Source organism: Gossypium arboreum, chromosome 10 (genome assembly GCF_025698485.1).
Source record: "Gossypium arboreum isolate Shixiya-1 chromosome 10, ASM2569848v2, whole genome shotgun sequence".
Taxonomy (NCBI): Eukaryota; Viridiplantae; Streptophyta; class Magnoliopsida; order Malvales; family Malvaceae; genus Gossypium; species Gossypium arboreum.
In genome coordinates, this window is record NC_069079.1 from 55,438,487 (window position 1) to 55,450,544 (window position 12,058).

The window sequence follows — 12,058 nt, forward strand, 5'->3', positions numbered from 1 at the left end:
AAGATAAATATGTTAATTTGATTTCTTTTCTTTCTTTTCTTTTTTTTTTTTTGGATAGTTTAATACTTTTTACATTAATTGATAAATATTAAATGTCATTTCATTGCACAAAACAAAACAAAAGGAACCTGCTGCTTCTTCCTTTAATCTTCAAGTGCAAGGAGCGAATTCAGGAGGGCTGTCAGTGGTTTCGAGCTCTCTTAAAAAGGAAATTTTTTATTTAAGTCTTTTAAAATTTTTAAAATTTTAAATTAGTAAAGGTAAAATTATACTTTGGCCCACCTTAAAAATGATAAAATTTTGATTTAATCTCTTAAAAATTATAAAAATATAAGCTATTCAAATAGTAAAATTGTATTTTTATTATTGTAAAAATTATAATTTAATTTCTACCCCTAACAATACTTTTTGGCTTCACCTCTATTCAATTGTCTATTTTCGTTTGCTCAGATGAACCATGAACTCTTACCTATTTCAACATTTTCTCATTCTAACAGCTTTTTCACTCAACCACTATAAATCCTAGGTGATGGGTGATGGAGATAATGAAGAGAGATGGCTCAAATAAGGTGTTTACAAGGCGGGTATGCAAGAGGATAAAGAGAAAATAGTTGGAGCTTATAGAGATTTGAGGAAGAGATGATCAAAAGATGAAAAACAAGGGTTCTTCCTTGTTACAATGGGGTGGCCGGCTGGTGAAGGGAAAAAAGGGGGAGGGGTTCCTTTATGAGATACTTTTATTGTTTAGAGGGTTAGTCTCCTATCCACAAAGCAAAATTTAATATATGATGTCTATTTTCATTTATTTTTAGACTTCTTGTATTTTTTCAGAACACTTAATAGCATTTTACCTCTGTTTATATAGCTTTATAATTTCATAAAGGGTGTAACAAATATTTTTTTAAAAGATTTTCCACCCTAGTGTTAGGAGAGAATAAGACTTTGAATTTGGTGATACTAATGCTTTGCCCCCATTCATACTTGAGATGCACTATTTCTGAAAAAAAATTTTGATACTTTCAAAGTCAACAGTATCTTATAGAATCCCAATCCCAATCCCAAAGGCTGTGATTTGTGTCAGGCTCAAGGATGAGAGAGAGACTTAACACTTAAAACTCATTCTTGTAAAATAATGAAAGCTAATACCAGTAAAAGTTTATAATATCTGCAAGCTGAACGCAAGTAACTTGATAAATATTTAAGTCAATATAAATAATAAAAGAACTCCCTTTTCCAGTCATCATCGCTTATTAAGACAGTTCATCTCTAGAAAGTAAAAAAGTTCAAACAATTCATGTTGACATGTAAAATGGTAATGATCTTCTTGAGGTTTTGGTAAGCATAACAGCTACACAATTGTGGTTAAAAAAAAACCCTTCGCATATGACAACGAATCATTTCGAGATCAACATCAGTTGCACTGCTAACAAAATCCACTTCCATTGTGGGGCTGAAGAAACAAAGAAGTTGACACTTATTATATAGCTGAGATATAATTTTATGAAAGATAATAGCCAGAACGTCTGAATACTACTCTTTTCTGGGGTAACATGATCGGTGACTTACTACATTGCTTTATTAAATTTTCCAACTCGATTTAGGATATTTTTAACAAGAAAACTAGGGTATCCTATCGGGCATCCTTAGATAAGAGACTGTTAGTTTCAACTTTTCGGGCATTGCACAGCTCATCAACACAATCACCCCTTTCGAGGACCGCTGCCGCCCCCATTCCTGTGCCTGCATTTCAGTGGTGAAACTGATGGTCAGCAACTCTAGCCAGTATATAACAGAAAGGGAGAGAGGGAGGGAGATAGATAGTACCTATGCACATCGAAACCACTCCGAATCGGCAGTCTTTGCCACGACGCTTCATTTCATGCAGAAGCGTAGCAACACAACGAGCACCTTCAACAAAAGCACAGATGTATACTAGTCACATTGACAACATCCTTTAATTCTATGCAATTCATACACAATACATGTATATTATACGGAAACCCTCTTAGGCATTGTAGTTACAAGCGCTGATTAGTATAACTCTTTAACTCTCATGGATGTCATGTAGTAGAGCATCAACAAGTAGATCATCTTGAGCATAAATTACCATCAGCAACTCCAAAAGATAATTACAGTAATCACACAGGAAAAACAACAAAATTGCATGAACTGTTGCGAGAAATACCTGTTGCGCCCAATGGATGTCCAATTGCCATTGCGCCTCCATTTACATTAATCTTTTGTGGATCGAGCTCCAACTTTTTTTGACAATATACGAACTGGGATGCAAATGCCTGCAATAGATAATAAAATGAGAGACTTAGTGTACTATAATTCTCTCTAATTACATAGGTCGAAGCTAATTCATGTTCAAAATTGCACCTCATTTATCTCAAAAAGATCAACATCATCAAGTTCTAGACCAGCAGATTTAACTGCTGCTGGAATTGCCACAGCTGGGCCAACACCCATGATAGCAGGATCCACACCAACAGCACAAAAAGTCCTGGAAGATCAACAAGCACTTTCATATATTAATAGAAACTTCTATGTTTATGATTAGTTTGTAGAATGAGGGGGCTGAGCTGATACATAAAGCTTCAGCTCTTATTAAAAACTGAATTGCTGCTATAACGGAAAAACTATAACCACCAAAAGATATGCTTCATAAATGTGTAAGTGAAGGATGTGAAACCAAGCAATTGCAGACCTGAAAACACCAAGAATTGGTAGTCCTTTGCACATCGCAACACTTCTTTTCATAAGCAGAACAGCTCCAGCACCATCACTCACTTGACTAGAATTTCCTACAATACAATCAGCATATAAGTAAAATACGCTAAAACCAACACAGCAGCATAACCCTCAAGAAAGAATTCGGAGCATTTTTCAATACCAGCAGTAGTGGTCCCATTTTTCTTGAATACAGGCTTCAATTTTCCCAGATCTGACACTGATGTGTTAGCTCGGATCCCATCATCAACAGAGATTGTGACAGGTTTCTCATCACCAGTCTTTGGATCAACAATCTTCATCATACATGAAATATTACAATCAAAACATGAATATACACACAAAGCTTCCTGTGAAAACATATCAAACAGAGATAATATCTATATGTTGAAAGGAGATAGTAGCTACCTTGGTGGCCACAGGGACTATTTCATCTTTGAATTTACCAGAAGCTGTAGCAGCAGCTGCTTTCCTGTGAGATTCAACCTGGCAAACAGAATTTAAGAAAATCAAACATGTAATAGATCATTTGCAACACCAGACTGCAAGAGAATAATCTAACTTACTGCAGCCTGATCCTGCTCCTGCCTCGTCACACCAAAACGATGAGCAACGTTCTCTGACGTAACACCCATAGGAAGGAGACAATTCTGAGCTTGCTCCATTTGCTTCACCTGCCAAAATCAGCAAAAGATCATATCAGACTTAAAGTTCCCTTTTATGTTTTTCGGCTATTGGAAGAATGAGAAACAAATAAAAGCACACAAGGATAGTGAGTACCCTTGGGTTAACTGAACCTTCCCATGCCATTGGATTAGTAGTCATAGATTCCAACCCAGCTCCAATGCCTACAATACAAGTAGTTATTAGTAAAAATACAATGTGATAAAGAAATATCATTAGCAGCATAGGTTTCTAACCAATTTCATAAAACCCTGCTTTTATCGCTGCGGCTACATCAGCAACTGCCTGAAGCCCGGATGAGCATTGCCTGTTCACAGTTCTAACAGGCACAGTTTCTGCATCACCATAAGAAGTGCTTACAATCAACCAACATGACAACGACAAAATACAGAACCATAAGAACAAAATCAATGATATTTATGTATACCAGGGAAGCCAGCATAGAATGCAGCCATCCGACATTCGCTAGCTCGTTGAGATCCTGGTGCCAATACCGTTCCCACAACAATATCCCCAACTTCACTAGGATTCAAATTTGTTTTCTCTATCACTGCCTAAACTCAAACGTAACAACAACATAATAATAAATTACTGGAAAAAATAAAAACCACCACAAAAAGAAAAACCTAAACAAAATTTCTTCCAAGACAAACCCTTAAAACAGGTGCAAGTAAATCATCAGGATAAGTATCCTTGAAACCCCCTCGCTTGGATTTGCAAAGCGCGGTCCTATATGCTCTGTAAAATAATAATAATAAATTCCATAATTAAAACAAAAAAAGTTCCAAATAATCTCTCAATTATTTACAACAAAAATGTAATGATTATATATTAGTCAATTCAAAAAGAGTTACTTACGCTACTATCACCACATCATCTCCAAATACATTAGTTCTTAGATAAGCAGCGCTATCTCCAGCTAAACAAGCCGATGCCTGAGGAATTTTTGTCAAGTTTTTTTAATTCATTAGAGAAACAAAAGGAGATCATTTGACAGAAAAATAATCAAATCATCAAAATTAAATCCATAAATTAAATATTAACGCAGTTCTAAACGTTATCAAAGATGATTCTTCTTTTTTTTTTCGCTAAATAGAAAAATAAAATTATTAAAATTTGAAATCGAGATTTAATTTAGGGAATAAAATTCTGAGTAATTGTGTCAAAGTTACACTAAGATTTTTAGATGAGAATAGTAAACAGATCTTACAGAGAGGGCAGAGTTGTTTTGGTGCGACGAAAAAGAAGAAGCTGAAGGATTAAGGTGTTGAAGCAAAACTTGCTGTCGGTTGATCGCTTTCTCCATCGTTCGCTGCGTCTAGAAATGATCTAAGATTTCTGTTTGGCGAGGGAGAAAATGCAGGAAAAATAATGGGAAAAGAAAGAGGCTTGGACAAGGGAAGTTGACGAAAGACACTTATAAGGGAAAGATAAAGATTTTATTTAATTTATTCATTTATTACAGCAAAAGCAGTTGGCCTCACCTTCGCTATTCCCTTCTCCTTTCATGCGCGTGTAATTCACACTTCAATCCTGCAACCTAAAATTCGTTTCATCGTGTTTCGTAATAATTATAGGATTAAAATCATTTTTCTTAAATTTAGATTTGAATTTTCTCCATTGCGAGTGGCATGCTGTGGCTAAAGACAAGATAGGAATGGAGGAGATTTGGGATGCGTGCCGGCATGGAAAAAGGGTACTAAAATGACACCTCTCTTATCTATCCTTAAGGATATTGGAAACAGAAATTAGCTGCTTCCATTGTTTGTTTCTATCATTATACAGTGAATAATAACCGTTGATGCGATTGTCAACGGAAAATAAGTTGATAATCAAAGTAATTGATGGTCAATCATAAATAGATTCAAAGAAAGCAATAGGTCCACGGCAACGGTGTTTCGATGAGGAATAATTTATTATATTTGGCTTTCCTTTTTCACACCTTAAATTCTAGTCACTTTATTTTATTTAGATTTCATAAAATGTTAATCTTTATATTACCCTCAAATTTAAAATATAATTTTCATGCTTTATATTTTTACTATTTCAATGTTTATAATTTCATTAATAGTTTATATAAAAAACATGTGGCCTTTTTCTTTTCTTTTTGCCATATAAAATAATAATAAAATTTTAATATTATCCCTTTACTTATCTAAATTTTAAATTTTAGTCTATATTAATTATTTTAATAAATAATTATAAGTATAATTAAAAATTGAAGCGAGCAAAAGCAGGCAAAACATTCTATATTATTATGTAAATTTAAAATATTAGTGTTTCATATTCGATATCTTTATAATGTTTTAGTTATTTCTCATATTACATTTTCCTTTTAGTTAATTTATTAAGGATGGATGTAGGGACAAAAAGCTTAATTTTAACTAGAATTTAAACTATAACAATATTTAAAATGTAAAGATTTAATCACCAGTTTATTTAATGTATTTGTGTTGAAATAATTAAATATAAAATAATAAATAAATGAATTTTAATTTTAATTTTAATTTCAAAAAATATTTAATGCATATGTGTTAAAATAACTATACATAAAATAAAAATAATTAATATAATATTTCAAATAGTTGTTGGGAAAAGTAAAAAAATATTACTAAACTATTTATTTTATTTTATTTTAATCACTTAACTATTAATTTTTTAATTTAATTACTCAACCTTTTGAAATTAAATATTTTGATTCCAGTTTGAATTTTGACAGGTTGTTTGAAGTGGATTTTTTTTTTTTTCTGCAACTAACATTCTCAATATTCCACATGGTAAGTAATTTTTTTAGTTTTGACTTTCTTTTTCTTTTATTTCTCTTTTCTTATTTCTTTAATCGCCACTTTCCTCTACTTCTTCTTTCTTTATCAGTTTCTTTTGAAGGATTCAAGCTTCTTCTTCAACAACTTGAACCTCTTCTCTGCTATGTTCCTTAATTTGGTCTCTTCTTTCAGCTAGTTCTCAAGTTTTAGTAGCTGTAGATTCATGAACAACAAAATAAACATCAAGTAGAAATTTCAGATTTTTTTCTTCAAAACATTGAAAACATAATCAAAATGTTTAAAACCCAAATTAATAGATAAAAAACTGACCTTATTTTCCATTAGTTCAGCATCTTTTTTAGCAATCTTTGATGCTTCCCTCTCAAGCAATGTACAATCCTCATCCCATCATCCCCTACCACCTTCTTGTTGAGTATTTCCCTCTATCTTCTTTAGATGGTAAGGTTGTATATTTATATGATATAGTTATTGTTCATTGATGTGATATCTTAGGTTGGTTTAATGCATGCCAACATGTACCCCACTCTAGACTTAACACGTGTTTATACGATAGGGGTTCGCCTATATAGTGATATGTGAACACACACCGCATGGTCCCATGTGTAATAACACTTAGCATCACGCGAGCTCAATATGCAAGCCTAATGTGCAAGCTTGATATGCAAGCCTAATGAGCGAGCTCGATATGCAATCTTAATGTGAGAACTGTGTAGAATCCGACCCGGACCCATTCGGGTTATGGGTCGGTAATAGTAAGTATTATAACAATGTGTCCCCCACCTAGTTTGAAGAAGAGTTATAAAGTGCCTTTTTTTGGAACTTGGTTCTATAAGGCAAGAATTAACATAAAGAAAAACTTATTGAGTAAATTTTATACTTTAATTTGCAACGTACACTTCGCCACATGTGAAGAAAGAGTACAGCTATTTGCAATTGATTGTGCCCTTATTCTTTGTCATTTTAATCGTTAAAGTGTAAAGAAATTTCTTTTAAAAGGAGGTTACCAGATCCCTAAAAATAACATTATTTGAATTTGAGAATTTGAGAATTTGAAAAAAAAAACCAATTGTTGAGGAGAGCGATTTCAGAGGTAATCTTCTTAAAATTTCCATCGTTTTTTCAATTTTTATTTCTAGCTTTTGTTAGCACACCATGGCTAGGACTAGAGGAAATGGCCGCATTGCCCAGAACATCTCTTTGTGACACCACAAAGCGAGAAGTCCAGTGGAAGCTAAGGCCTACATTTGCACCAAAAAGGTGGAAGAAATGAATCAAGCATTAGTTGTTCGGGGAATTCAAATACTGAATTTTGCTTACGATTTCTCAATTCCCAAAGGGTTAAATCGTTTGAACGACACAACGATGGTAGCTTTTTACTTTCACAGCACATGATAGAAGCAGGATTTCATTTACACCTCTACCTCTTTTTCTGCTATCTTTTCTATAACTCCCCTAACCCGTCTTCATCATTGGGTTAGGGTTACGAAGCATTATTGTACATTCAAAAACATTTAAATATTATATCATTCAATAATTCAATCACATCATAAACCATCCATATACATTGTCTCTAAACTGAGCCCTCAAGGCCCTAAAAATAGCTTAGAAGCAATTCTAGACCAGTTTGAAAGCATTTGGAAAAATTAGGAAAAAGGTGCAAAAGTTTGGAAATAGGGGTCACACGGCCGCGTAGTCAGGCCGTATGCCTCGCACAGCTAAGACACACGCCCGTGTCTTAAGCTGTGTAACCTTCGAACTAGGGAAACACGGCTGTGTCCTAGAATATCACCTATGTAACTTATTGAGTAGGGCCACACAGTTATGTCACACGCCCGTGTGCCAGGTTGTGTATTAGGCCGTGTAACTCACTAACTTGCACCCTAAGGAAAATCATCAGATAACACACGGTCGTATCACCAGGCCGTGTGTGACATGCCCATGTCTCAGGCCGTGTGAACCCAAAATTAACTAAAATCAAGATATTTCAAAACCATATCATGCATAACCATTCAGATCATTTAATCACACATTCAAGGGTTCCAACCATCATCCATTCATACATAAAGATACCAATTCAAAACTCTAATTTAACTAACCAATATGCCATTCAAAGGCACCACAGTTATAACAAACAATATTTACCAAAACATGTTAACATTGCCTTATTCCATGCATAAAAAAGTCATTCTATTATGTACCTAATACATATCATAAATGGTCATCTCTAAGCCAATATCTTATATCAAAATGCCATATACATCCATTATCAAAAGTGACTAACAGGACTTACCTATACAAGCATTATAAGTCCAACAACCATACATAAACATCAACGCACAAAAATACCAAATTACCATTTACATATTCATCAAAACACCATTATAAACCACCCTATACATGCCATTATAAAACTTAGCAAAAATGCTTAAAAACTACCGAATTAACTGCTAGATAGTGTGATAGGTCTCCGACGAGCTTCCAACAAAATTGAACCTTTCGATGATCTACAGGAAATGAAAACAACTAACATAAGCAATAATGCTTAGTAAGTTTGTATAAAGGCAACTTAAATACTGAACATATCAGAATAAACGACTAAACATAATTTTCATTATATCTTAAGCTAACTTTTGTTTTCTATTCATTACACCTCTCATGGATAATTGGTGTAACCTTGCATATACATATATATATATTTTTCCATATAAGTATTTTATATAACTATTTCACTTAAACAACTCTTATTACCATAACACTTACACACTTAACATGTAATTATTCGTAATTCATCTTTTGTTTCAAACTTTCATATAAACATATCATCCCAGAATCACTTACTTTCACTAAACAATGTGAAAAACTACATAAATAGATTAATCATACATGTTAATCATTTACGAAGTACTTATAGGATTAGTAATAAAAATGGTTCATTGTACACTTCCTGTACTATAATAATTTAATCCAAACTCATTCATCTATGCATATAAATATCTATCTTTAACTGTATAATCATCGATATAATTATACTCACACATGATCAGGTAGTTCATTGAACATTTAACATTTACAAATATCTTGAGTATACATTAGCCTTTAAGCACATAGATAATTTTGTAAATTCATTAACATTTATCCCGATGAACTAGTAACCTGACTCGGATACTCAGGTAACTACACCACACCAGAGGTACCATAGATGCATAACAAGAGCACCGAAGTGCAAACAATGGCACCGTAGTGCGAACAGGGACACCAAAGTGTATACAAAGGCACTGAAGTGCAAATCTCGTACAAGCACGCATATTAATCTTATTGGCATACCAATCGTATCCTAATCATTTACTATGTCCAAACGGGCATTTTAACAAAATTATAACTTTCATGAATTAGAGGCACTTCCATATTTCTCAATACACATGCTGATAAACAGTAATTTATACATGTTTTTATCCCATGCTTAGCCTATTAATGGATGGTTTCTCCTTAAATTTGGTGAATTCGATGCTCTTAATTCTTTAATTTCATGTTTTATACTTAGGTGAGCATAGGAGAGTAAAAAGAGCGAGAAACGGGCCGAAAATAGAGAAAATGGACCTACATGGGAAATCAACACGGCCTGGACTTCCTCACACGGGCGTGTCACATGGCCGTGTCCCTTTGGCAGGATCGAAGCTCAACTTACACGGGTAGACTACACGTCCGTGCCTATTCAAAAACCTTGACCACGGGCTAGAGTAATCGTACACGGGCGTGTCACACGGGCGTGTCCCTGACGAGCCCAAGTATAACCTTATTCGGAAAAGGCCAATTTTGAGGGCTTTTAGGCATTCTAAAGCCTATTTAAACACCTGAGGAGGCACTTAGGAAGGGGGACGCGGAGCAGGAAGCAAGGAATTACTTAAGGGAAGCCGATTGATCATCTCAGAAGCCGGATTCATCGTCAAAATTGAAGATCTCCCTTTAATTTCCATTTAGGGGTTTTGGGTTTTCTTTATGTTTTGTTATCTTTATTCTTGTGAGATGTTTTCTTTCACAAGTATGAACTAAACCCCCTAAATGCCTAAAGGGAATGAAACCTAAGACAGATCTTGTTATTATTATCTGAATTGTATGATAAATATTTGACTTGTTCTTAATTATGTGTTCTTAATTCTTGTTTTAATATTCCAGGATATTGATTCGAGTTAATGCTCTTATTTAGAGGAGGAATAGACCCTGTCTAAGAGTAAATTTGTCGTAATTAAGCGAAGTTGATTGCACGCCTAGAGATAGGGTGATAAGATTTCACCGGATTAGGGTGAAACCTAATAAGGCGATCCATAGATTGAGTTAATGTAACACTAGGGTGTTAATTAGAAAGATATTTCAGTTAATTAACCTAGGGTTAGACGTTATTAGTCTCGAGAGAGATAATAATATAACTTAGGGATTTCTACGGATCAAGTCAAATGAATAAATCGTCTGGTTCAAAGTCAAATAACAAGTGAAGTCTAGGTGGATTTTTCCTTAGGTATTGTCTTAATCAATCGAATTTTCCCAAAAGCTTTTCCCCAATTTCTCTCTGTGCACTCTTAGTTTAGTTAATTAGTTTAGATAAACAAATCCCTTAATTTTTAGGCTAGATAATAAAAAGAAAGTAATTACTAGTACTCTTGGTTCCTTTGGGTTTGACAATCCGGTCTTGCTAAAGCTATACTACTGTTCTATAGATACACTTGCCTTCATCATGATAATAGTTAGTTTCAAGAACAATTAATTATAAATATTTAAAACCTGTCTCGAATATCACGTATCACATACTGTAACAATTCATAATCATTCCAAAATCACATATATCATATTTCATAAATATTCAATAGTTTTCAAACAAATCCTTTCTCGCCTTATATTCAATTATAATATTTCGATTTCCAACTCACATTTTAAACATCATATATATATACATTCATAAATCAATGAGAATATTATATATATATATATATATATATATATATATATATATATATATAGATATGTATAATTCTATACCTACGAACTTACCTTAACAATTACAGTTGTAAAATGAGGCCTATGACTAATCCGACACATTAGCTTTTCCTCGATTTATACTCGTTTGATTCGTTTCTGGATCTAAATAATAATTTCTCATTCAATTAATACAATTCTAGCACTTAAATAATATGTCTAATAAAATTAAGTCCATCCATAATCACTTTACAAATTTATCCCAATATTTTACCTTTTATGCAATTTAGTCCCTAAATCCGAAACTTACAAATTAACCAAATTTAACTAAAATCAAACTCAACTGAATAGTATAACACTTCACTAAAACCCATATTTTCTTTTATTTAACATCAATTCCTTGTACTTTTACTAATTTTACATTTTAGTCCTTAAACACTAAAATTTCCAAAAATTACTTAATAAAATATGTCTATTTAATAACAAAGCTTAACAATCTATCATAAACTTAAAAAATATTACAAATTCATCAATGACAAGTTTTACAATATTTAATAATTTTGAAAACGGAGATATAGGTTAACAGGACCTTATTGCAATGATCTCAAAAATATAAAAATTATTAAAAACGGGCTTCAACTTCATACCATGCAAAGGAGAATGGGTTGATTGAAAGCTTGTTGTTCTTCAACTATTGAGTTCCTACTCCAAAACCATGAAAATGAAGATGATGATGATTATAACTTTTGTTTTATTCATTTATTATTATTTTAATATATAAAATCTTTTAATTAAAACATTTTAAATACATAATATTTCTTATTTTCCCACCCACTAACCGTACATCACAATAATTTATGGTATATTTTCACTTTAAAACCTTCACT

At 33.0% G+C, this 12,058-nt stretch overlaps 1 protein-coding gene across 2 annotated transcripts; it reads right to left on the reverse strand.

The window, feature by feature from the left end:
• Positions 1-1,155: 1,155 nt before the first annotated feature.
• LOC108489380 (3-ketoacyl-CoA thiolase 2, peroxisomal) lies at positions 1,156-5,107 on the reverse strand. Of its 2 annotated transcripts, XR_008272047.1 has the most exons (15): positions 4,628-5,092; positions 4,276-4,352; positions 4,071-4,155; positions 3,845-3,971; positions 3,654-3,752; positions 3,514-3,581; positions 3,300-3,407; positions 3,142-3,219; positions 2,897-3,029; positions 2,711-2,807; positions 2,383-2,506; positions 2,186-2,294; positions 1,825-1,908; positions 1,567-1,740; positions 1,156-1,450 (listed from the first exon to the last, which is right to left on the reverse strand). XR_008272047.1 is itself a non-coding variant. In XM_017793901.2 (14 exons), the coding sequence occupies exons 1-14, from the start codon at positions 4,721-4,723 to the stop codon at positions 1,631-1,633; spliced, it is 1,395 nt and encodes a 464-aa protein (XP_017649390.1). In that variant the 5' UTR covers positions 4,724-5,107; the 3' UTR covers positions 1,357-1,630. The 2 variants fall into 2 exon arrangements, 1 of the variants encoding a protein (XP_017649390.1); XM_017793901.2 differs by having other exon boundaries at positions 1,357-1,740; positions 4,628-5,107.
• Positions 5,108-12,058: the final 6,951 nt, after the last annotated feature.

Coding starts and splice junctions, on each gene's coding strand:
- LOC108489380 (XM_017793901.2), bottom strand. CDS start 4,723: ATGGAGAAAGCGATCAACCGACAGCAAGTTTTGCTTCAACACCTTAAT. Junction 3,582..3,653: donor AGCAGGGTTTTATGAAATTG/GTTAGAAACCTA, acceptor CTTGTATTGTAG/GCATTGGAGCTGGGTTGGAA. Junction 3,220..3,299: donor AGGAGCAGGATCAGGCTGCA/GTAAGTTAGATT, acceptor TCTGTTTGCCAG/GTTGAATCTCACAGGAAAGC.